General features: G+C 40.0%; 1 protein-coding gene across 1 annotated transcript in view; it reads left to right on the top strand.

Annotated features, from left to right (window-relative positions):
- Positions 1-21155, top strand: part of LOC135092548 (discoidin domain-containing receptor 2-like) — a 77197-nt gene extending 56042 nt beyond the window's left edge. Inside the window, exons 17-18 of the mRNA XM_063991164.1 lie at positions 1430-1579; positions 4476-21155. Coding sequence (XP_063847234.1) covers positions 1430-1579; positions 4476-4625 — 300 coding nt within the window. The 3' untranslated portion in view covers positions 4626-21155. The remainder of the gene's footprint in view (positions 1-1429; positions 1580-4475) is intronic.
- Positions 21156-26850: the final 5695 nt, after the last annotated feature.

Below are 26850 nucleotides of genomic sequence, written 5' to 3'. Positions count from 1 at the left end.
TGTCTCTCTCTCTCTCTCTCTCTCTCTCTCTCTCTCTCTCTCTCTCTCTCTCTCTCTCTCTCTCTCTCTCTCTCTCTCTCTCTCTCATATATATATATTTAGAAACTCCTAAGAATAGCCAGTATCTTTATTTTCCTTTCTATTTTCCTCCATTTCTCTTTTCTCCGTCTCCTTTAATCCTCTCTTCTTCTTTTTTATCTTTCCGTGGAAATTTTAAGAACAAAATCTCTTCCTTCTTTTTTTTTTCCTCTTTCCCCTTTCATTCTATTCTTTCACTTCCCATTTTTAGTTTTGCTGATGAAAGGAAAATTTTTATTGCAATGTAGAAGAGAAGGTTTTATTATTCTTTCTTTGTTTATATATTTGTTTTTGTTTTTTTTCCCTCCTGTTTTATTTCTTCGTTAATCTTTTCTCGTTAATTTTGGATTTAGGAGGCTGGAGAATCACTGTTGTTGTTGTTGTTGTTGTTGTTGTTTGTTGTTTGTTGTTGTTGTTGTTGTTGTTTTTGTTGTTTGTTTTTGTTTTGTGTGTGTTTCTGTTTGACGAGTTTAAGAGGAACACTAAAAAAAAAACTTTAAAAGCTCCTACATTTTTATATTCTTGTCCTTTTCCTTGTTCTTTTTTTTTCTCTCTTTTTTCATCTTCTTTCTTTATCTGTTTCTCCTCTTCCTTGTTCTTCTTGTTCTTGAGTTCTTTCCTTGAGTTATCTTCTGTTCTTCTTCTTATTCATCTTCTTATTCTTGTTCTTATTCTTGCTCTTCTTTTTCTCGTCGTTGTTAGTTTTGTTCATGATGATGATGATGATGATTATGATGATGATGATGGTGATGATGATGATGATGATGATGATGATGATGATGGTGGTGGTAGTGGTGATAATGATGGTGAAAGGAGAAAGAGGATATTAAAATGAGGATCTATCTCCATCACCATCATCATCATCATCATCATCACCATCATCATCATCATCATCATCTTCCTCTGCTTCTTCTTGTTCTTGTTTTTCTTGTTCTTTTTTCTTCTTTTTCTTCTTCTTCTCCTTCTTCTTCTTCTTCTTCTTCTTCTTCTTCTTCTTCTTCTTCTTCTTCTTCTTCTTCTTCTTCTTCTTCTTCTGCAGCGCACCTCCACCTCTCCACCTCTCTCCTTCCCTCACCCCTTTCCCTTCCTCCCACACTAACCCCCTCCCCCTTCCTCGCCTTCCCCAGCACCTCCCTCTCTCCCTCTCTCCTCCCCCAACACTAACCCCCCTTCCTCGTCTACTCCAGGATAAGTTCAGGAACCTCCCCCTCTCTCCCTCTTCCCCCTGAATTACCCCCCTCTCTCTCTCTGTCCTTCCCTAAACATTAATCCCCTTTACCCCCTTCTTCAGCAGCACCATCCCACCCTCCCCCTCCCCCACATTAACCCCCCCATTCCTCGCCGTCCCCAGGGTAACTTCAGCAGCCGGAGTGACGTGTGGTCGTTTGGCGTAACCCTGTGGGAGATGCTCACCTTGGGGCGCCAGCAGCCTTACGAGAACTTGCCTGACGAAGGGGTGATCGAGAACCTTGCCCACTATTACCACGACAACGACATGGAGGTGAGGGGTTAGAGGGGAGGGGAAGGAATGAGGAAGGATTGGGGTAAAGGTGATGGGGAGGAGGCGGGAGAGGAAAGGTGAAGGGGTGGGTGGTCACAGCCAATTACGCACTATCACTGTAACGGGGTGGGGGAGAGGTGGGGGTGGAGGAAGGAGTGGGGGAGGAGGAGGTGGGAGGGATTGGAGAAGGGGAGTGAAGAGATGGGAGGGAGAGTGACAGGGTGGGGCAAGAGAGTGACAATCAACTGCTCCCATGACAATGACCTGGAGGTGAGAGGAGAGGGGGGGAGGGAGGGGAGGAATGGGGAGGGATTGGGGAAGGTGATGGGGAGGAGGAAGTGGAAAAGTGGAGAGGGGAGGGTGACAGCCAACTAGGTACCATCACTGTAAAGGAGGGGGGGTAGGGGAGATGGGAGGGGTGTTGGGGGTGATGCAGGGTGGGGCTGGTGAGGGTGAGGAGGGAGTGGATAGGTGGAGGGGAGGAAGAAAGGGAGGGAAGAGAAGAGAGAGGAAAAAAAAGTAGAGGGAGAAAGGAAGGGAGGGGAGAGAGAAAGAAGGGAAAGAGAAGAAGAGGAAGGAGAAAAGAGAAGGAGGGGAAGAAAAGGGATAGAAAGAGATAATAGGAATGAAGTTACAGTGAAAAGAAGAAAGAAGAAGCAGAGAAAAGAAAGGGAGGGAGATTAGGAGGGAAGAGGGAAAGAGGAATAGAGGAGAAAGAGAAAATTTACGGTAAGAGGAATGAGAGAGGAAGAAAAGGAGAAACGGGGAAATTTGGGAGGGAAGGGAAACTTTGCGGTGAAGGGAGAGCTTTTAAGGGAGCGTATGGGAGAGAGAGGGAGAGGAGCATATGAGGGGAAAGGAAGGGATAAAGAGGGGGAAGTAGAAAGGCAGGCTTAAAGTTACGAGGGAGACGTTAGGGAGGGTGAGAGCAAGGGAGAGTAAGGCAAGGTGAGGGGAGATGGCTTAGGGACTGAGGGGAAAGTAGCAGATAAGGAGGGAAAATTGATCTGGGAGGAGGGAGAATGGAGTGTGTGTGTGTGTGTGTGTGTGTGTGTGTGTGTGTGGTGTGTGTGTGATGCGCAGAGGAGGAAGGAGGAGAAGGAGGAGGAAGAAAATATTAAGAGGATTAGTGTGTAAGTGATCCTCTGACTGTCCTCCTCCTCCTCCTCCTCCTCCTCCTCTTTCGTTTTCTCTTCCTCGTTAACTTCCACTTTCGTAACAACAACAACAACAACAACAACAACAACAACAACAACAACAACAACAACAACACAACACAACACACACACACACACACACACACACACACACACACACACACACACACACACACACACACACACACGTTTTCTATCTTCTCCCTATTACCTTTCATCACACCTATCACCCTATCACCTCTTCTTCTATCTATATTCATTCCATTCTTTCCTTTAGTTGATGTACAATCCTTGCCTCTATCACTTCTTCTATGTTCATCTACTCTTTCCTTGCCTCGATCTCTTCTTCTCCCTATATTCACCCCAACAAGCCTTTCTTCACCCTCCGTGGCGGCAGAGGAGTCAAGGGCGATCAAGAAAACTCTTCCAGTTCTTGTTAATTATCAATAGTGTGTCAAACTCGAGACTCGCCCTTACTGGAGTGTTCCGTGAAGTGGTCAGTGTTCCGATGGCCTCTCACGCCGCCAGTTCATCCCACCCTCAGATGTATTGGTGTCTCAAGCTTGCACACTCGTAACACCCACGTCCTTGCTCTCAAACGTTCCAGTGTCTCACCTCGATGACTTTTAAGAGGCTCCAGTGGTAGTTATTGTGGTGTCCAGGACGGTTTGCATGACTCCAGTGGTAGAGGGATAGTTTAACAAGTTCCTGCTTTGTGGCTGTTATTGGAGTTCTCAAGGGTGTTTTCTTGATTCCAGTGATAGTTTGACAAGGATTTTACGTCTTTTAATGGGATGCAGTGAGACTTAGTGGGATATTGAAGGGTGTTTGAAGGATTCCAGTTTCCAGTTTTGTTGTTGGGTTATTTTGCAGGATTTCAGTTTTATCAAGGTTTGTGAGTCTTTGGTACGATGTAGTGAAAGCTGCTTGGAGTGTTCAAGGTGGGTTATCTGATTCCAGGGATAGTTCAACGAGGATTTTATGTTCTTCAGTGAGCTTCAGTGGAGGTTGTTTACAGTTTTCAAGGGTGTTTTGCTTGATTCCACTAGTAGTTTAGCAAGAACTTCACGTCTTTAATTGACTCTACTGGAAATGATGAGGATTTTTCAAGATTTTTATTTTTTTTTTATGATTTCAGTGATCATTTAAAGATTGTACAGCTTTCGTGGGGTCTATGGGAAAGATATTGGGATTTTTAAAGATGCTCTTGTGATTCCAGTGGCAGGTTAATAGGCACTCCAGACTGCGACTAGCAAAAAAGAATGAAAAAAAAGAAGAAAAAAAAAAAGGGAAAAAAAAGAAAACAGTGAAGAGACAAAAATTTAGCAACACAAGCCTCCTCCTCCCCATCACACCCTACACCCATCAGTCCACTCCCCTCACCCACACCACACCCCACACCCCGCACCACACCCCACAACCCACACTCCACTCCCCTCACCTCACACCAAGCACCACACCCCACAACCCACACTCCACTCCCCTCACCCACACCACAGCCCACACCCCACACCCCACAACCCACACTCCACTCCCCTCACCCACACCAGACTCCACAGCCCACAGCCCTTCACCGTCACCACAGCCACACCTCATCCCTCCACCCACACCACACCTAAACCTCAACACGACACATCCTCACCGACATCCTCACCCACACCGGACACGTCAGTCCCTCACCAGCACCCCACAGCTCACAGATCATGCTCTTACCAACCCACCTCTCTGTACGCCCTCAGGTGCATCCCACGCAGCCCGCCTTGTGCCCTAAGGAGATTTACGACCTCATGCTGGAATGCTGGAAGAGAAACGAAGCGGATAGACCCAACTTCAGAGATATCCATGTGTTTCTGCAGCGCAAGAACCAAGGATACTGCCCAGAGGCGTGAAGGATGCGGTGGGTGACTCTCTACGATGAGGACAATGAGATCCTCCTGCAGCGCGTGGGTTAGTTCCTGAAGGAGTCCTGAAGGATTCTTGAAGGATTTCTTGTGTACTACCACTCGGATCTTGATGACCTAGGCTCCTTGTGGTTTTCTAAGTGGTTTATTGGTGGTTTGTACTTGTTTGGGGTTTGTTTGGGTGTTTAGGTGTACGTGTGTGTGTATGTTTGTCTTGGGTGTTTGTTTGTTTGTTGGTTTCGTTCTTTGTTTGTTGACCTGATCTGACCTGTTTTTTGTGTTTAGGTTTGTGTGAGTCTGTGTGCTTGTGAGAGAGAGAGAGAGAGAGAGAGAGAGAGAGAGAGAGAGAGAGAGAGAGAGAGAGAGAGAGAGAGAGAGAGAATTATTCAATACCAAAATGAAAACAAAAGCAATATGAAATACAACAAATAAACAACAACTCATAAAAAAAGGGAAGAAACAAAATCCAGGAAAAGGATCTGAAAAAAACACAAAAATCACGACAAATCAAACCAAGAAACGAAGAATAGAAAAAAAAGAAAGAGAGAGAAAAAAAAAAACAGGAGAAAGGCTCAGAAAAAAAAAAATAAATAATCAAACCAAGAAACGAAGATGAGAAAAAAGAAAGACAAAGAAAGAAAAAAAAGATGAGAAAATGAAAGAGAGAGAGAAAAAAAAAAAAACAGGACGAGAAAGAGAAAAGAGAAAAAGACAACCCAGGTCAGATTTCAGGGTTCAAACATCGACTGTATAGAACGAAGCAGTGAATCCCGCGTTCCGAAGCTCCGAACTCACTGATCCTCCACCACAACTTTGCAGAGTTTAATAACCTCTCCAACGTCCCCTCCCCCTGCCCCTCTCCTGCCCTCATCCCCCCTTCTCTCTAACATGTCCCTCAGCCGGCTTTCTGGAGGTCACGAGAAGGGGAGAAAGAGAGGGAGAGAGAGAGAGAGGGAGAGAGAGAGGGAGAGGTTAACTTCTCATTTGGGGACCAGGCAGGTATCGAAATGGACTGGAAGTTACATTGTGGTTCGAAATTTTTGAGTGTAAGACCTCTCGCTGTTTTTTTTTTTTTTTTTTGTGTGTGTGTTTGTGTGTTTGTGTGTGTGAAAATGGGAGGGAAAATATTGTAGTTCTAGTTGTTTCATTTATTTCCCTCTTCTCTTTTCGTCTTTTGTGTCAGTGAAGTAAAGAAAAAAAATGTTGTGTTTATAAAAGAAGAAGAAGAAGAAGAAGAGGAAGAAGAAGAAGGAAAGTTTTAATTAGAGTGTACAATTTTGATTAATACAAAAGATGATGATGATGATGATGATGATGATGATGATGAACAATAACAGTGACATGAATGAAATGAATAAAATGATAATGCTGAAGAGACAGACAGATGCATACACAGTGAATTGTGATGGATGGTGACAGAACGATAAAGTTGGTGGTGAATCACTTGATGGTGTTCATGGTAGTGAATAGTGAAGTGTAGAGCAAAAAAAAAAAAAAGAAAAATACTGGTAACTGGCCTCTGTGGTAATAGTGATGATGGTGATAGTGATAATGACAAAGGAATGATGACGATAGTGAAGGATGGAACTAAACAATGGTGACAAGTGATGATGATGATGATGATGATGGTGATGGTGATGATGATTGTGATGGGGATGATGATGAAAGAGAAAAATGACGTGTGAAGTGAAAGAGAAATAGGGAAAAGAGAGAAAAGAAAGAGAAAAGAGATAGAAAGAGAACTATACAGTTAAATCATATAACAAGAGTAAGAAAAAAGAAAGAAAAGAAATTAAAGTAAAGGAGAAAAACAGAACGAAGAAATAGAAAAGAAAGAAAGAAGGAAAGAAAGAAAAAAAGAAACAAAGAAAGAAAGAAAGAAAGAAAAAACGACTAGTCCAAATCAACAACAACAACAACAACAAAAACAACAACGACACGTCAGGTCAGGTCAGGTCAGGTCAGGTCACAAGGTCACAAGTCACGTCAGAGGGTCACCTGCCAAAACTATTCCTTATGTCTTTAATCTCCCCCATAACAAATGACCCCCCCCTTAAAAATACCCCCCTTCTATTCCTAGTGGGGGGGGGTAGAAAAAAAGGGGGTTAAGTCAAAAAAATGGAACCAAAAATCAAAACCAAAGATCGAAATGGATAAAAAAAAAATGTTTGTCACGTGTTTTTTTGTATTTATTTATTTATTTATTTATTTATTTATTTATTAGGTTTAATGACAAATGTTCAACAATGATAAATGTGCCAAAAAAAAAAACAAGTTCAATGGACGTGTCAGAAGTGCCATTGACTGAATGAATATCAAAATGTATCAAAAAAATGTGCCAAAAATGTTCTCGCTCGTAAGTATTGAATGTGTGTTTATTTTTGGAATGTTGAATGTACTTATATGTAATGGTGGTGTTACTATTATTATTATTATTATTATTATTATTATTATCATCATTACTATTATTATTTAGGAGCTTTTCTTTTTTTTCTTTCCTTATCTTTTTCCTTGTTTATTTGTTTATTTATTTTTTTCTCTCTCTGTCCGAGGGCTTGAAGTAGTTAGCGACGTCCTGAACCTTTAATTTGTACTCCAGTTAATGCATATGTTCGTTTACCCTTCACTTGTGTCTTCCTTCATCCCTTCATTTTTATAAGTGTGTAGTAAAATATTTTGCTGTACAACTGAAGATCGAAATGTAATCAAAGAGGAAACTGTAATCATATTTATGGTGCTTGTTAAATTTATCTACTGTATATGTGCCAAAAAATGTCGTAATAATAATAATAGTAATAATAATAGTAATAATAATAATAATAACAATAATAATAATAATAATAATAAAGCTGGAAAATATAATGAATGAATACTTTTTAGGGTAAGGACACTGCGGACGAAACAAAAAGGAAAAGAAAACGATGAATTGTGGCATTATTTCATGTAGCATATCGCGTGAAGCCTATTTACGGTGTCTCGTAAAGCTTCGTTCGCTCACAGCTCAAGGGGTTCGTGTTTCAGACATTTTTCATGAAGTCTTCTTTGTAGATTTATCGGTGTGTGTGCGTGCGTGCGTGCGTGCTTGTGTGTGTGTGTGTGTGTGTGTGTGTGTGTGTGTGTGTGTGTGTGTAAAGATAACTATGTATACATGTCTCATTTTATCTCTCTTTCTTTTTTTTTCCTTATCTTTCTTTTTCTTCTCACTTTCTCTTTATTTTTCTCCTTTTTTTTTTCTTTCTCTATTTTTCGTGTGTCAAGTTCCGGTCTGTAAGTGTTCGCGTCTACTTTTCTTGGTGCCTCAGGAGAGTGTAGGGTGTAAGTGTGTTGTTAAGTAGGTAAGCGTGCCTCCTGGTGATGTGTACGTGTTCGAGACCCGTTCAGTAATGGTGATGATAACAATAACAAGAAGAAAAATAATGATAATGATAATAATAACAGGATTTGAGGTCATTTTAAACATCTTTTTTGTTTATTTATTTATTTTTTTTCCCCCGTTACAGTGAATGATCAATACCTCTGCCTCGTTTTCTACGCCCGCTGACGATTCATTCCCGTTTTCTGTGGAAGGCTAATGTTGTATCCGCGTTTTATTCGTGTTTTACATCGCTGATTGGCGCTTAATCCCCCGTTTTCTGTTGCCGGTCGATGAGTCATCTCTGGCTTTTCCAATACTAAATACTTTCCTCTATATTTTACCTGTTTTCCTTTCTGCTTTTGTTAGGTTAAAACACTCGATGCTTATTCTCATCAATATATTTTTTTTTCCTTTGCGAACTTTTTTATGACTGACGCGGAAGAAAATGACAGAAAGTATGAAAGAAAAAGTGCATTTCATTATATTCGATCTTTTTGCTTCGGTGGTTCAAATCGAGCTTCATTGTGAGGACTCGAGGCTCCGAACAACAATACCCAATATGGCGGTGTTATCATCACTTTCTGAAGCAATGAAGGCAAAGGAGAGGGTTTCAATTTGTAAATATTCGTACGCAGAAGCCATTGAGGTGTTTCAAGATGGCGGCTGGGAGTTACAATATGGCGCTTAGGGGTCCACGATGGCGTTCGGGTGTTTCAAGATGGCGCCTGAGGGTTCCGGATAGTGCTGGGTGTTTCAATATGGCGCTGTTTTCTTTTTTTATCGTAAAGGTATACTTTCTTTCTATCTTTCATTCTTTACTTGCTTCTTTTTTTCTGTCTTTTCCTGTTTTATATATGTAAGAATTATTAATAGCAAGCATAGGCAAGCAAATATCGCCTTCTGTGTAGTAAAGAATAGTTATGATAATGATAATAATAATAATAATAATAATAATAATAATAATAATAATAATAATAATAGCTCATTGCTTATATAATATACATAAATATAGTGTTTAGTCGTTCAATTGTTATGTAATTATCTACGTTTGTTATAATTTGTATCTCATTTCCCGCAGCTAGTCAGTCAGTGAGTCAGTCAGTCAGTCAGTTAGTGAGTCAGTCATATCGTTCCTTTAGGCTAATTGCAAGATGTTCCTTTAGTTTATACGCATGTGATTCATTTAGGTTCGCTTTCATTTTTTCATTTTTTTTTTTTCTTTAGGATTTGGGACATTTTTTCAGGAGCCCCACAAAAGTTCCTGAAGAAATTCTGTACCGCTGTTTTTCATCCACTGAGGACAAAGATATATTTTCTTATCTCACTGCCCTCAACTTCGTCACGTCGGTGCTATGAATGAATAATTTCCTCTTTTATCTGCATTGTTCATTCATTTATCCACTCTTCATTAGCCACTTAGTGAAATAAAGGCTTGTAGTATTTTCTTCGGTAACTTTAGAATATTGTAGTGCTTAAACTTAGCGTAAAAACGACAAAACAAGATGGCGCTGTTCTCACTCGCTAGAGGCATAGGTGCATATATAGGTATGTTTATTGATAGATTTGCTACGTGTCGCTTCTTTGTCTTCAGGTGTTTCAAGATGGCGGCGTCGGAGCGTCTTTTTTAAACCAGCGCCATTCCCATCAGTTCGTAAATGTTGCAGGTTCAAGGTTCAAGTTTCAGTTCATGTATATTTTTTGTAGTGTTTCTTCTATCTTGCTCATGTAGTTGAAGGTTTTAGTGCGGAATGCTACTAGGAGTTTTATCCTATTGTATTTTTCAACAAAGCAGATGACTCCTTGACCTACATACATACATACACATACAATTTCAGACTCTAAGTTTGCTGGAATGCCTTTTGAATTGATAACAACGCTGGCAATGTTTCAACGGCGCGGTGTCACTTGAATTTGTCTCATTGCAGCTCTGGAGACACGCAGCAGGCGATTTCGTAACCTGCACATCTTCAGCCTTTGGAAGTTTGCACGATTACCCTTTGGACTTAAAACGACACCGGTGATGTTTCAAAGGCGAGACATTATTCCATTTGACATCCGGGTACTATTTTCCCCAATACTCCGTGAGACCCTTTGAACTACGAGTAATAGCAACGCCGGTGAGGTACTAATGGCGTTTTTTTATTCCTTCATTTACTTTTCCTTTAGTGTTCCTGTAGGGCGCGAGTCTCAGTAGAGCAACTAGGCCTGATTGATAGTTAGCTTCAGGCGGGGATTAGTTTTTATTCCTGTAGTGTACATGCGATGCACTCTCTAGTCTCCCCTTGTTGGACGCCGCGTTCAGTAGCCTTGTGGTCGCCTTGGGGCAAATGATAGGCGTAGCATATTACACACGCTTCTTTCCTCAGTGACCGCGGTTTATTCTTTACCATAGGCCTCTTGTGGGGATTAGGTCTAGACACTGCTTCTAAAGTCGTAGGTTCCACTCGCATTGCGCCCCTGGAGTTGTATCATAGCCGGGTAAAGGTAGGCCGTCTTACCTGGGCGGGTCTACGATGGACTTGCATTTACCTGTAATTTTTAAGCTCAGTGGATGCGAGCTTATGCGGTGTCACTGTGCGCGTGTCTGAGAGCGCTCCGCTATTTTTACGGCTCAGAGCGAGGTGACTGAGTGCTGGTGGAATTCATTCGCTCACCTTCTTACACTATTGCTATACTATGTAACTATACTCACTATATTTTTTTCGTCTCATATCAAAACCTGACAAAAAATCTTATAAATATATATATTATGATATAACTTAATGATAATGTTAATAAGATACTGTTTGCATCTTTCGTACTCCAGAATGTGATACAAGTGAAGTGCGAGTGTCTACGTGTACATAACCAGTGTAGTGTTTAGTGTGGGTGTGGTGCTGCCTCTGTCGCTGTGCCAAGGAGATACGGTTTACCTGAAAAGCGAGAGGTTATCTGTGGAGGAGCAAAAGTTTACCTGTGGATGATCAAGTTTACCTGTGGAGGGAGAGTATTAAGTTTACCTGAGAAGCGAGCGGGAGTTTACCTGTGGAGCAACAAACACCTGGGCGAGAGAGCTGCGCGCCGCCAGGTAGGAAGGAGCGGGTGTCGCGACTAACAAACGAGTGTTGAGTGTTTCTTTTGATCTGATCGTTAATTACTTAAGTGGATGGTTTGTGTCGCTGTGTTGGTCCAAGTATTATCAATAGGTGGCTGTTTTTTATGTCCTCGGTGGCTTTTATGGCTTTTTCGATAAATACTAAGTAAATAGCTTAATAATAAGTGGCTTCGTTATTATTACGAAATATCATCATCACCTTTTTCTGTGTACGATTTTTCTCGCGATAATGATAATAATAATGATAATGATAATAGTAATGATTAAAAGTAACTGGTTTACGTGGAACAGGTGTGTTTTTTGTGTCTCCCGGCCGGTAATTAATCGGTTCTGCAGGTGGAGAAAATAATAGTGTTTAATATTCCGACAACAACTTCGGTTCGTGTTACTCGTGTTTTCTGTAAAGTTCAATTGTCTCGCTGTTGGTTGGTTCGTTGGTTCGCTGGTTCGCGCTCAAACGAAAACGGCAAATGAACCTGCTTCGTTTTTTATCTCGTTGTGAAGCGTCAGTCGGTATTTGAGTGTCTGTGTGTGTGTGTGTGTGTGTGTGTGTGTGTGTGTACTGTTTGCAGGGATTTAAATGATAAAGTAAGTCTAGTTTATCTTATTCTTTAACTACTTATTTGTACTTTTTTCTACATAGCTGGTCTTGTAATGAGTAACTAATTAATCTGCATCCTCCTTTTTTTCTTTATCCCTTTCTCTCTTTCTTCCCTTCTTTACTGCAGGAAAGCATAATTCAAGGTTTGTTTTTAGGATTTTCATATTTTCATATATATTAATTTTAGTTTATTTTTATACACTAATTATAAGTTTAAAAGGAATGCAGATGGATGAGAGAGAGAGAGAGAGAGAGAGAGAGAGAGAGAGAGAGAGAGAGAGAGAGAGAGAGAGAGAGAGAGAGAGAGAGGAGAACAAGACAATCACTGTAACATATCAAAAAAATATTAAAAGGCACCCACCCACCCACCCACATACCCTCCCCTCCCTCCCTCCCTCCCTCCCTCCCTCCCTCCCTTCACCTTCCCTTCACCTGCCCCTCACCTGGACTCTACGTGTACCTAACATTTCTTCCACATATCTGATCTGCCTTCGCCTCGATAAAATTAAAAGGACGTGAATGAAGGAGAGGAAGAAAACGTTAATTAATTTAGAACTAAGATAGGGTGTTTTTCGTCGAGGCCGGGTAATCGAATGCTAAGTCCAGGCATTGGATAGGCCAGTCTGTGCAAAAGTCCGGATATTCGAGGTGTTAAGCTCTTTATTACAGTTTAAGCCGGTTTAAGGCTGATCTACGCTTGGAAAAATGTATCCGTTTATATTTTTTTATTTATGTTCCTGTTCTTCCTTCCGTGCGAGTTCTTATTAGGCTTCTTTTTCTTTCACTTTTAGCTTTGGTCTGTTTGTGGTGACCTGATTGCTTTCTTTTTGTTTCATCCGTCTTCTCCATTTTTTTTCTTTTCTTTTTTTTTCGTGTTGTTTTTTTTTCATATTTTCTGTTTATATTTGTTCCGTTTCAGTTCCTCCTTGCGTGGGATTTTATTAAGCATGTCTTCTGTTCTGTCATGGGTTCAGTCCAAGTGTGGTCATCTGCTTGTTTTTCTTCTCGTTATTTCATCTGTTTTCTCCATTTCTTCTTCTTCCTTATTGTGTTTTTATTTTTTTCTTGTTTTTCTTCTTTCTTATTCAATTTTTTCATATTTTTCTTCTTTCTTCTTCCTTACTGCGTTTTTCATGCTTTCTTCCTTACTGTGTTATAATTTTTCTCCTTTTATTTTTTCTTCTTCATTATTGTGTCTGTTTTTTTTTCTTTTTTTTTCATCTTTTCTTATCCCGTCTAAATTTTCGCAATGTCCTAAACAGAGTCACCACATTTCCACGAAGCTGATGGCCCTCTGCTCCTAAACCTTTGAGAGCCTCTGTCCCCACTAGTTTTCATAGGCCCGGGGAGAGGTTATTGTTTACAAGGGTGTTTCTGTGATTCCTGCGATAGTTCAACAGGGATTCTCTATCATTGGCTGGAAGGAAAAAGAAAGAAAGAAAGAAAAAAAAACACCCTTGAAATCCCAGCTGGTTATCTCTGTGGCCTTTGAAAACAGTCGTGGTGAGGGAAGTGTTGGAGCATAAAGCGTTCTGTGTTCTTGTTACTTGTGTTGTGTGTTCAGGAATGTTCGAGATTATTGGAACCGTTTAAGTTGGTCCATGCTGGTATTTTTGTTGATTTTCTCTCTTCTCTTTCTCGTTTTTCTTTTCTTTTTTTTATTTGTTTGTTTTGTTTGTGTAGTTTTCCCTTTCTCTTTATTTATTTATTTTTTGTTGTTCGTGTAGCTTCCCTTTCTCTCTTTTTTTTTTTTTTTTTTTTTTTTTTTTTTTATTCAGCGCGGTAGCATTTCACGTCAAAAAAATTACTAGTGACAAAATAAGGGAAAAGAATTCGGCTTCAAAAGGGAAATCAGCCCCGCGTGCTAATGTGTTCGCTAAAAGCATAACTCTTTTTTTTCCTTCTTTCTTTTTTTTTTTCTCACTAATTTCCCCCGCAAGTGTTGTGTCGCTGTAGTTATTCGTGAATGCACAAGTATCGAAAAAAGAAGAAAAAAAAAAAAGAAAAAAAAAAGAAAACTTGTATATTTGACTGTGTTCTCAAACGTTTCCTCACTCTCATCTGGACAAGTTTGAAGAGGCACAAGTGTGGGTGCTGTGATCCTCAGGGGCGTCGTTAGGCTTCCAGTGGTGGTTCAGTGAGGACTCTGTGTTGTAATAGGCTAGACCAAAAGTCATCGGCACCTCCAGGATTGTTTTCATGTTTCTATTGATAATCTAACAATGACACCACACTCAGAATGCCGAAGTGGAAGTCATTAAGGTTTTCCAGACATAATTTAACAAGACTCGCACATTTTTAACAGCCTCTGCTGGAAGTTATTGGATTTTCAAGGATGCTGTCAAAAAAAAAAAAATGTATTCTAATGATAATATAAATAAGGATTCATGAATTTCACTGAATATATTGGAAGCTAGAGATGTTTTCATGATCCCGGTGCAAATTAACAAGAAATTTGCATAAAAACAACAACACCTTTGAGAACGCGAGTAATTACCAGTATGGCCTTGAGAACAGTCTGCACCTTCACTGTTAATGACGCAATGTTTGCTTCACCTGAGTAGCCTTGGCCGACTTACCAAGTCAAGAGGAAGCAACAGGCGCCAGAAGACCTGCACTCCGCCACTGTTCACCTGTGTTGCTGTCATTGTGTCTTTTGAAATCATACTCAGAACTTGCAAAACATTTCACTTTTTAAAATTTTGAAATGTCTCCTTTAGGGTCCGGTACGGTTAGATGGCTTTCTTTATTTCTCTTTTTCTTGTTTTCAACTTTCCTATGACTTGAACTCTTTCAGGAGGGCGGTTTGAAAACACTTATCCTCGAATTTTAATAATTCATTTAGCTCTTTCTTGAGGGACCGGCATTTTAGCAAGCCTCTTTTTTCTTCCTTTTTATCACCCTTGGCCTGATCCCTCTTGCATGAAAAGTTTTCGTCGCCCTTGGCCAGAGCTCTTACATAAGAAAAGAAAGATTTTTCCTGAGGAGAAATCGTAACACTTGGCAGTATAATTTTGAAATGTCTCCTCTAGGTTCCGGCATGTTTAGTGGGGCTTCTTTTCTATTTTACTTTCCTTCACCAGTTTTCATTGCCCTTGGCCAGACAGAGCTCTTCTTACATAAAAAGAAAAATGAAGACTTTACTTGAGGAAATTCATGGCATGTTTAGTGGGCTTTCTTTCCTTTTCCTTTTTTCTCTATTTTTTCTTATCCTTGGCCAGACAGAGCTCTTCTTACAAATAAAAAAGAAGACTTTACTTGAGGATAAATCGTGGCACTGGAAAGGGTATTATTTTGAAATATCTCTTCTTTCTCTCTTTTTTTACTTTTTTTTTTCCCCCACCAGAACTCTTACACACACACACACACACACACACACACACACACACACACACACACACACACACACAAAAGAAAGAAGAGAAAAGAATGCGAAGACTTTCAGGATAAATAGTGGCACTTGAAAGGATAATTTTGAAATGTCTCTCCTTTCTTTCCTTTTTCCTTTTTTTTTTTTCTACCAGTTCTTACCCTTGGCCAGACAGGGCTCTTGCACATGCACACACACACACACATAAAAAAAAATAAAGAACACGAAGACTTTCAGGATAGATTGTAGCACTTGAAAGGGCATAATTTTAAAAAGTGAACTATTTCTTTTCTTTTCCCTTTTTCTCCCACCAGTTCTTACCTTGGCCAAAGTTCTTACACACACACACAAGAAAAAAAAAAAAAAAGCCTTTACTTGAGGATAAAATTAATCACCTCACATGAAGAGAAGGCGATGAGGTAATGAGAGAAGGCAACGTCTGAGAACACGAGCCACTTCTCCTTGACCAGTTCTTCCAAGCCAGCCTAGCCGAGGGGGGCGCCGCGAAGTGCCCTCCAGGCCCTCGTCTGTCACGGAGCCAGACCCGACGGTTATCTGTCTTATCAAGCGAAATATATCTCTATCTTTCATCCGCCTTGCCTCATTCATCTCCCACATCCATTCATCGCCTCCTCGGCTTCTCCTCATCCATCGGTCACTACTGCAGCGTCTTTCATCCAAACGTTTTTCTCAAATGTAACACGATTTCTTGACGCATTTCGTTCTTCCTTCTGCCTTTCATTCTTTCTTTCTGTATTTTTCTTTTCTTTTTTTTCTCAAGAGATTATGTGATTTATCTTCGACGCTTTCTCTCTCTCTCTCTCTCTCTCTCTCTCTCTCTCTCTCTCTCTCTCTCTCTCTCTCTCTCTCTCTCTCTGCCTTTAATATTCTTTCATTCTTGTTCTTGTTCCTGTTCTTCTTGTTCTTCTTTACTTTTCGATGCTTATCACAACATTCTGTACCTTATGCCTTCTTTCCTCGCATGGCCTTGAAATATTTCGAAAAACCGAGGAGGAGAATGTGTTTTGAATGATCGCTTTTATTAATTTTTCTATCTTTTTCTTTCTTTTCTATCAATAATCAAATAGTCTTTAATCAAAATCTTATCTCCCTTCTATATTTCTCTCCCATGTAAACCAACGTAACTTTTTTTCCCTCTTTCATAGTACAAGTTTCCTCCATTTTCTTTTTTATTTATCTATTTTTTTTTTTTTATGCTACTGTTGTCATATTCACGGCCATCCATCATTAAGTTGTCTCCTCAATACAGCAACAAAAACTACAACAACAACTACCACAGTCAACAAATCTATAAAACAACGAAGTGTACGTAGTGGGTTTGGGCGTTCAATGTTATGTACGTACGAGTGAATGAGTGTTTTTTGAACCCTGGTACGCCTACTTACCTGTCTACCTGTTTACCTGTTCACCTATTTACCTGTTTACTGTACCTGTCACTCCCCGCGTCCCCGCCACACCACACCACACCACACGTTTCCTTCCTCACCATACTTGTTATTCATTGTCCCTTACAACACAACACACCACACCACACTTCACCATCACACCTTATACACCTCTTACTTCCCATCACACTAAACACACCATACCTGTTAGTCTTCGCCCCCCACCACATCACACCACACCACATCACACCACACAACACCCCACCCCACCTTCCCTCAATCTCAGCTCAGTAGTCCAGGTTTTTTGCTTTTTTCCGCACCGATAAGATAGCCACACTTCTTCTTTCCTTCGTGGGACTTGCGAGGTTTCCCTTTCTTCCGCACGAGGTGTAAGTGTTTCCTGTTTGCCCCGCGAATTCAATAGGCGGTTTCAGTCCCATTCAGTATCGTTAACAGAGACAGTTCACTCGACTTTGATCCCCCGGTGTGTTGTCCGCCCCCTTCACCCCCTGTTCGAATCCCCCTCAACTTAATTGATGGCTCCCAGATGTGTTAGGTCCCCCAGACTCATGCTCACACCTGTTACTCACCTGTGGAGGCTCATTCCACGTGTGTGTTACCTCTAAGTGATCCTGGCTGTCCCGCCGCGGCCAGGTGTGTGTGACGGGGCGGACAGGTGTGGAGGCGTGTCGCGGCGTTGATTAATTACACCTGTCTGGAAGGGTTTACATGTGTGGGGCCTAATGACCTCTGCTACCTGCCGAGTCATACAGGTGTGTTTCTCACGTGGTCTTTTTGTAGGTGTAAGTTGTCTTTCCTATCACCTGGCGGCTTGCACAGGTGAGATCTCATTAGGCACCCCGCACAGGTATCAAGGTCAGATCAAGGTCAGCCCACCTGCTGGCTTACAGGTCCTCGAGTCAACAGTAAGGTCAGGCAAGGTCGTGAATACCTGGCCAGGTGCGCCTCCACTCCACCTGTCCCCCGTGTCCGCCAGGCAGGTGGGGCACAGCAGCTCAGAATCTCGTTAAGGGGAATAATAATACTAATGATAAATAATGCTAATGATTAATGATGTTCTGTATGGACTGTTTGTTTCTGTCACGGATCTTTCTGTTGGTTTGTTCTTCCGTCACGGTGTTGTGCTGGTCAGGGCAGTGTGTGTTTGTTTGGTTGTTTGGTTGTTTGTTTATCAATGTAGCGAGAGTTGAGGCGCCCCGCACACCATACCGCGCACCATAACACGTGTGTCATACCTTACTGGCAGCATTACACGCCACGCCACACCATACCAAGTACCACCTCACCACATCACGCCACACCTGCACACCACACCACGCCACACTACACCATACCAAGTACCACCTCACCACATCACGCCACACCTGCACACCACACCACACCACACCACACCACACTGCACCATATGGCACCATACCACACCATACCACACCGTACCAAGCACTACACCTAACTTTACAACACTATACCACATTGTACCTGCACATCACACCGTATTTCACGCCATACTGCACCATACCACACCATACCTCACCATACCACACTATACTTGCACACGTCACCATACACCACCATACTTGCACCATACCACACCATACCTCACCATACCACACTATACCCGCACACCACAACTATACCACACCATACCACACCATACCTCACCATACCATTCACTATACCACACCATACCACTCACAACACCACATTTCAATCTTCCTACACACGTGGCACTGTATCCCCACGGCACCATACCCACCATACACAGAACACCATACCAAACCATAGAACACCGTACACACACACCCACACCCAACTCACATTTACACCATACTTGACTGGATAACATAGCACCATACTAACACTTCCAGACACCATATTCACAACACCAAGGTCATCATATTTATCCTCGGGGCACTATAGTGTTATCCCAAGGCACCATACACCTCCCCCACACTACAGCCTCTACCATAGGACACCATATCCATGTCACCATACACACCTGTTTCACACACACACCCCTCCCTTCACTATACTGATATTTTGCACTTGTTTGCATTATCACTACTACTGTCACTGTTTTTCTCACCATTCCGATAGCCAGTCACCATGCACCACTCCTGTCACTATCTCCACGCCTCATTCACCATAACAATTACTGTCACTGTCCTTTCCACCTGCTTCACTATCAATGTCACGTTCACTATCACCCTTCCTACACTACCACCACCACCACCACCACCACCACTTCTTCTACTACCAAAATGTGATCCTTAATAAAAAAAAACTAATAATTAATAGGAATAATAAGATTAATAATCCCAATAATAATAATAACGATAATAATAATAATAATAATAATAATAATAATAATAATAATAATAATAATAATAATGATAATGACGGAATTAAGGTATATTCTATCTCACAAACTATAATTTTCGTTTACCTGTCACATACATAATCATGCATAACTTTCTTGTCTCCCTCTCCTTGCCAATGGTCGGGGGAGGGAGAGGGTTCCTTCACCAAGCTAACCATAAGTCGCAGATCCGCATTCCTAAACGTTGCGTCGACTCACCTCAACCACTTATAACAGGCTGTCGTGGAAGGCCCTGCAGCTTTTAAGGACCTTTTCATGACCAGCGATAGTTTAACAGGCTACATTGGAAGTCTGTTTTCAAAGGCGTTTTCATGATTTCAGTGAATGTTTAGCAGGCTCCAATGAAAGTTACTGGATTTTTCATTCTTTTTTTTTTTCATGATTGCAGTGATGGTTTAACTGTCTGTAGTGGAAGTCATTGGAGTTTTTAAAGATATTTTCATGATTCTAGCGGTAGTTTAACGGGTTCTAGTTTTTTTTCAAGGGCGCTTTCATGATTCCAGTGATAGCTTAGTGGGCTCTAGTGGAACCCGCTGGAGTTTTTAATAATTTGTTCGTAATTCTAGTGTTAAGTGACAGCTGAGAAGGCTGTAATGGAATTCAATGGCGTTTTCAAGGATGATTTTATGATTTTAGTGATGGATAATTTAACAAGATCTAATGAAAGTTATTGAAGTTTTAAGTTTATTTTAATGATTTCAGTAACAGTTCAAGGAGAATTGCGTACTGTCAAAGAACAAAAAATCAAAAGAAAACACCTCTATTGACTCAACTTTGTGATCTGTGCAGTCTTTGGAAGCAAACCTGATTAAAAGCAACAAGTTTGGGAACACGGACCTACGCTGTCATTTCCAAACCAGTCATCAAGTGCAAGGTCGCTCCACCAATCAGCTACTAGGACGCCCCTGGAAACGTGATTTGATTAGCTATTGGCTTGTTTACACTCGAGCAGCTAATGGCGACGATGAATATGATTGGATGTGAATTTATTTACATTTCTAGGCAGTCTATGATTGGCTGGCAGTTTGTTTACATTCGAACAGCTGAAATCTAGCCGGTATGTGATTGGCTAGCGGTTTGTTTACATCCGGACAAGTAATTTCTCTGGATTACGTGATTTGCTTACAGATTGTTTACATTTGTACAACTGAAGACAAGACGATGCGTAACGATTGGTATTTTGTTTACATAGGAACAGCTGATGGTGAGGCGTTGTGTTTGATAGTGATTTGTTTACACGGCAACAGCTGGGGCCTGGGTGGTGTCATTCGTCAGAGGGTTTGTTTACATGCGTGCAGCTGTAGCCAATAGGAGCGAAGTGCAGGTGGACGAGGTAATTTTGTCTGCCTTTTTGTAAACAAATAGTTAGGTGATATTGTGTGCTTTTTATTTTACAGGCAAGTGGATTGATGGAAATTGAAGAGATTTTGTCTGCTTTTCTATTATGAATAAGTAGACAGACAAAATGTGAAGTGTTATTGTTTGTTTTTGCTTTGTGGACAAGTGCACTGATGAAATTCTGGATGCTATTGTTTACTTTTTTACAGGCAATGGAATGGAGAGATGGGTGTTTGATGGATAAGCTTGTTTACCTACGATCCATGCAAACAAAACATGTTTAGCTGGTGATCTGCTTACATAAGTGTGTCCTAGATAGCGTATGACTGTCAGTTTGTTTACATGTAATCAGCTGATGCCTGGATGACATGTGGTGGGCTGTCAGTTTGTTTACAGACCAATCTTATGAGTTTGTTTTACAGATCAACCTTGCTTATAATTGATTGTACATTTGTTTACAGGTGGATTGCAAGATTGTTTACAGATCTACTTTACTCTTAATGGGCAGTTTGTTTGCATACCAGCTCATGATTCACTGTCGGTTTGTTAACATACCAGCTTGCAAATGTTTGCCAGTTAGTTTGCTTACATAACAACTTATTATAGCCAGTAAGCTTGTTTACATGATAACCTTGCTTATGATTCGCCGTCAGTTTGTTTACATTGCAACCTGACTCGCAATTGGCTGTCAGTTTGTTTACACGTGAACGGTGTAGCCAATCAGATCACGCGTGGCAGTTCGGAGCGTCCCAAAGCCTCACAACAAAGGTCAACAAAGGTCAAAATGTACATAGCCTAATTAACGCCAACCCTTTACCTGCTGCCCTGCCGGAGTTCACTGTCTGTACTCACGCGGTGCCGGGGAGAGAACCTGTACATAACGCGATTGCTACGTACTACACCCAATGGATTTACTTAAAAACATGTAATAATAAAGTGTTTGTATGAAATCAGCCCTGGTTTTTATTGACGTCCTGCCTTTGTGTGTGTGTGGCGTGGCGGTAAAGGTGCGGTGGCAGTGGTGGTGGTGGTGGTGGTAATGGTCGCTTTGTTGTTGTGGTGATTCCTTGTGTGTGTGTGTGTGTGTGTGTGTGTGTGTGTGTGTGTTAGAGGTTGTTTGTTTCAGAGAGAGAGAGAGAGAGAGAGAGAGAGAGAGAGAGAATTTTCTATAATACATATTTAGCCTATTCAAAGGGAGAAATTTTTAAAACACTCTAGATATAACCTAATTTTTTTTTCTTTTCTTTTTTTCTTGTTTTTATCTTTTTTTTTTTTTTTTTTTTAATATATACCCTAGAAAGGAGATTTTCAAGTATACTATACAGCCGCCAAGTTCATCATTCTTATACATTATTTTTCATATTTTTTTTTATACAGAATATGTATTAAAAAAAAAAACTGCATAGTCTTTCTTCTTGTCCTAGCAAATTTCTTAACTAACACAATGTAAGACCCCCAAAAAATGAGATACTTTCTTACTTATATATATGGCCAGGTAACCATCACAATCAAATTCATTAATCTATCAAGGTGTTTATTTGTTACGCTGGCTTGCTCTATCGACCATCAACTACATCATCTCTTTCTCCTATTTATTTATTTATTTATTGTTACTACTATTAATCTTTTTGAACATGTATTGCCTGAAAATTCTCTAGGTCAGTGCCATCTTGCGGCGAGATAATACACGAGGCAGAGGAGTGGGGTTCGAAGCTTCAATGTCCCGTAAGTTGAGTCGAAACGGTGTATTCGAGAATGTGCGGTGAAGAGACCAAGCTGGGGTGACCTGGAATGGACGGGATGGCAGAGGAAAATGGGGAATGTTGGAAGGTTTAAAGATTTCGTCGTATCTGGACAACTCAACAGGCTGGAATGGAAGTTAATGGGAGTTTTTGAGGTTTTCACGATTCTAGAGATACTTTGACTGTAATGGAAGTTATTGTAGTTTTAAGGGTGTTTTTCATGATTCGTCTGACAGTTTAATAGACTAGTGGGAGTTATTTGATAGTTTTCAAGGAAGCTCTCATGTGTAAAGCTTCCTACAAAAAAAAAGAAAGAAAGACAGAAAGAAAAGTATGGTTGTTGAAAATTGAAGTATATACACCACTTATAGTTGGAAGGTAAGAATAGCAACCGTAATTTGATCCTCAGTTGAATCATAGAGACCATTGCTGATGATGATCGTGATAGGCTGCTGGGAGAGACGGAGCTTGCAAGAATTAACGGCGCGGCAGCATAGATATATTTTTCCCACTTCCTCACCCCCACACTCCTGCATCACGCTAAGAACTGCCACAAGGAAGTAACGGGTATTGACACCACGCCGGGCCTCAGATATATACAACACAAGCCCAGGGTGATATTTTGCCTGGCCCGGGAAAAAGTGTAGCCTGGTTTTGGAAGGTGTGGTAAGTTAGCATGCTGTGTTAGTGGTCAGAGGAAGGCATGGTGGGTTGTAGGTATTTGGTAATGCCTTGTTCGTATTTCTGAAGCTCTTTGCTCTCTCATCACAACTGTTTTCAAAGCCCATGAAGGTTATTTATTTATTTATTTTTATTTATTTTATTTATTTATTGTGTGTGGTTTTGCCTTTAATGGTGTTTAGTTAATATCGGACTATTGGTAACGTCATGAAAACGTTCTCGAAACGCCCCCCCCCCTCCCCCCTATCAACCTCCATTACGCCTTGTTAAACTGTCACTGTATAAAATCGTGAAACACCCTTGGAAGCTTCAACATCTTCCTCAAAAGCCTGTTGAACTGTCACAAGAATCATGAAAATAACTTTGAACACTGCAAGCACTTTATCTTGAGCTCATTATATCATTACTAGAATCAAGAAAGCACACATACAAAAATAAATAAATAAATAAATAAATAAATAAATAAATAAAAAAGGTTATCATGAACTACAGCAACACTACTGAAAACTATAAATATCACCTTTAGATCCTGTTGAACTGTCACTGGAATCATGAAAACAACATTGAAAACCGTGTTGAACTATCACTGGAATAATTATGAAAGCACTATCGAAACAAATAATTTCCTCTTGAGCTCATCAGATCATTACTAAAATCATGAAAACATTACTGAAAAAAACTCCAATCGTGAACTAGTACAGCAACAATATTGAAAACAAAATACTTTCTTTAGTTTGTTGAACTATTACTGGAATCATGAAAACAACATTGAAAAACCCAGCAACTTGTATTAGATCCTGTTAAACTATCACTACAACCATGAAAACATCTTTGAAAACTACAAGCAATTCCTCTAGAACTCATTAAATTATCACTAGAATCATGAAAACACCAATGAAAAAAAGAAGCTTCATTCGTAAACTACAGCAACACTTGAACACAAAATACTTTCACTAGAGCCTGTTGAACCATCACCGGAATCATGAAAACATTGAAAAACCCCAACAACTTCCATCATAACCTGCTAAACTATCACCGGAATCATGAAACCATTTTTGAAACCGCCCCCAAAAAATCTTAACCTGTAAAAAAATTTGTCCCAGTGTTTGAGAATGCGGGTTATGTATCAAGTCAGCCATATGTTTATTGCCTAAAAGAACAAACAATGATAGTAAGGGTTATATAATTCTATTGTCTCTATCGAGTGCTGCAGATAACATGTACAAATTTAATCAGTCAATCAGTCAGTCAGTCAGTCAATCCTTCAGTACAGATGATGAATAAATGAATAAATAAACAGCCACATAGCAAGCCTGATGCAAGCCTAGCTAAGCCTAAATTGCAGTGTTTCCCTCGCTATTCAAACAGACTTCATAAATGATCAGGTACAGTAATTTCCTGAAACATCTGGTAGTACTGAAACACTTTAGTACATATGGAAATGCATATCGTACCGAACTTAAAAGAAAAGAAGAAAAAAATAAAGATATACACAAACAAGTAGCTTTAAATAATTATATATATAGTTACTAATAAACAAATAGATAAATTGACAAGTAAATAAATAAATAAATAAGTAAACAAATAAAAGGAATAAGAAAAGTAGTAGAGTAAAAGAAAACTATGAAAAGGCAACAGATCAAAAGAGACAAATGCATCGTACGTAAATAAATCAATGTCGACATTTTGAGAGAAGCAAATATTAGAAACTACTAGAAAAACCTCCAGTAACAACAATGAAAAATAATAACAATAAAAATAACTAGCATGAGACAAGAAATAATAGTAAATAACAGTTGAAAAAAAGGAAGATAAAACAAGATTAATAAAACAAGCTATTTTAACACCGTCCATCAGAAAAAAACAAAAACAAAAAAAGCTACATAAACATAAAGATAATAAATAAAATAATATAAAAGATAAATAAATACATGAATAAAACACCCAAAAGAAGGAAAAAGAAAGAAGATAACAGAAGCCAGCAAGTCGAGGGTTGGTGGGAGGAGAGGGAGTCAGGCAGAACGCGGCGCCTCGTCTGTTGTGTTTATTTATCTTGGTGTGAATTTCTCCCTTCCCGCGGCGCCCTGAAGGAACTGGAGGCGTGGCAGGCGTGGCGGGGACTCTAAGGGCGCGGTGAGTATTACCTAGGCAACAGCAACTGGTGTATAATTAGAAAAAGAAATAATGAAATAAGACTTTTTTTTCCTCCTCTTCCGTTTTCCTTCAGACTTGCTCCCTAATATTTTTTTTTTATTATTATTTTATTTCTTCTCTTATTTCGCTCTTTTATCAAGTGTTGCTTATTCCTTTTTGTTTATTGGGTGTTTTTGTGTTTGTGGATCAAGTGTGGGTGTGTTTGCCTGTCTGTGAAGGGAAGAAATAGAGGAAAATAAATATAGCCTGATGATGATGATGATTGTTGTGTTGGGAGAAGGTTCAGGTGACGCTCTCTCTCTCTCTCTCTCTCTCTCTCTCTCTCTCTCTCTCTCTCTCTCTCTCTCTCTCTCTCTCTCTCTCTCTCTCCTCTCTCTCTCTCTCTCTCTCTCTCTCTCTCTCCTCTCTCTCTCTCTCTCTCTCTCTCTCTCTCATTAAAGAACTATTACACGGGTCTTGTCCTATTAGGTTTGTTATGATGAGAGAGAGAGAGAGAGAGAGAGAGAGAGAGAGAGAGAGAGAGAGAGAGAGAGGAGAGAGAGAGAGAGAGAGAGGAGAGAGAAAGTTTGAATAGGGTAGGAGTATTATTTAATTTCTCAAGTTTACCTCCTCCTCCTCCTCCTCCTCCTCCTCCTTCTCCTTCTCCTCCTCCTCCTCCTCCTCCTCCTCCTCCTCCTCCTCCTCCTCCTCCTCCTCCTCCTCCTCCTCCTCCTCCTCCTCCTCGTTCTTGTTCTTTTTCTTTGCCCACAAACTACTACTACTACTACTACTATTACTACTACTACTACTACTACTACTACTACTACTACTACTACTACTACTACTATTTCATCTTTATTCTTTATTACATTATCCTCCTTTATTTATTTATTTATTTATTATTATTATTATTATTATTATTATTATTATTATTATTATTATTATTATTATTATTATTAAGTGAATGTACTCTATATTTTTGCTTTGTTTTTACTTGTTCGCTTATTTGTTTGTTTGTTTGTTTGTTTGCTTTGGTGAAGATACAAGGGAAGATATTTACAGAGAGAGAAAGAGAGAGAGAGAGAGAGAGAGAGAGAGAGAGAGAGAGAGAGAGAGAGAGAGAGAGGGGAAAACAGTAAAGACAGATTTAATAGATAAGACAATAATAATGAAGGAATAATATTGATAAGTAAAGAAAAAAAGTTAAATAAAAATAGAAATATGGAACAGGAAGGGAGAGAAAGTAAAGAAGGAAGAGGAAGAGGAGGAGGAGGAGATAAAGAATGTAATAAAGGCAAATATAAAATAAATATAGAAACAGTGAAATAAAGAAGAAAGTGAAAAAGGAAGCTGGAAAAGAGGAGAAGGAAGAGGAGGAGGAGGAGGAGGAGGAGGAAAAAGAAGAGAAAGAGGAAATAAGAACCTAACACAAGTAGCAAATGAAGAATGAATAAATAGAAGAAAAAAATAAAAAGAGAAAAGAATTGGGGAAGGAGGAAGGAAAGAGGAAGAGGAAAGGAAGAGGAAGAAGAGATAAAGAGTGTAACAAAAAACAGCGAATATAGAATGAATAAAATATGAACAAAGATAAAAGAGAAAAGAAGGGAGAAAGGAGGAGGAGGAGAAGGAGGAGGTGGAGGAGGAGGAGGAAAAGGAGAAGGAGATAAGGAATATCATAAAAGTAGCAAATGGAGAGAAATAAAACAAATTTACATAAGAAATAAGAGGAAAGAGGAGAAGAAGAAGACAGGGAAATGATGGAGGAGGAAGAGAAGAAATAAGAGGAAGAGGGAAAACAAGAGGAAATGCAGAAAATTAGTACAAATGAACACAAAATGACCAAGATGAAAGAGGGAAAGATGGAAGGAAAGAGACAGGAAAGCAGAAGAGGGGGAAGAGGAGAAATAGGAAAAAAAGAGAAAAGGAAAAAAAGAGAAAGAAATATAGAAAATATAAACAAACAAACAAAAAAGACTAAGATGAAAGAGAAAAAGAAGAAGAAAGAGGAGGCAGGAAGTGTGAAGAGGAAGAGGAAAAGAAGAGAAAGAGAAAAAAGAAGAAGAGAAAATGCAGAAAATAAATACAAAAAAGC

Source organism: Scylla paramamosain, chromosome 40 (assembly GCF_035594125.1).
Source record: "Scylla paramamosain isolate STU-SP2022 chromosome 40, ASM3559412v1, whole genome shotgun sequence".
Lineage (NCBI taxonomy): Eukaryota > Metazoa > Arthropoda > Malacostraca > Decapoda > Portunidae > Scylla > Scylla paramamosain.
The sequence above is the reverse complement of the archived record's forward strand: the minus strand, read 5'-3'. Positions and strand labels throughout refer to the sequence as shown.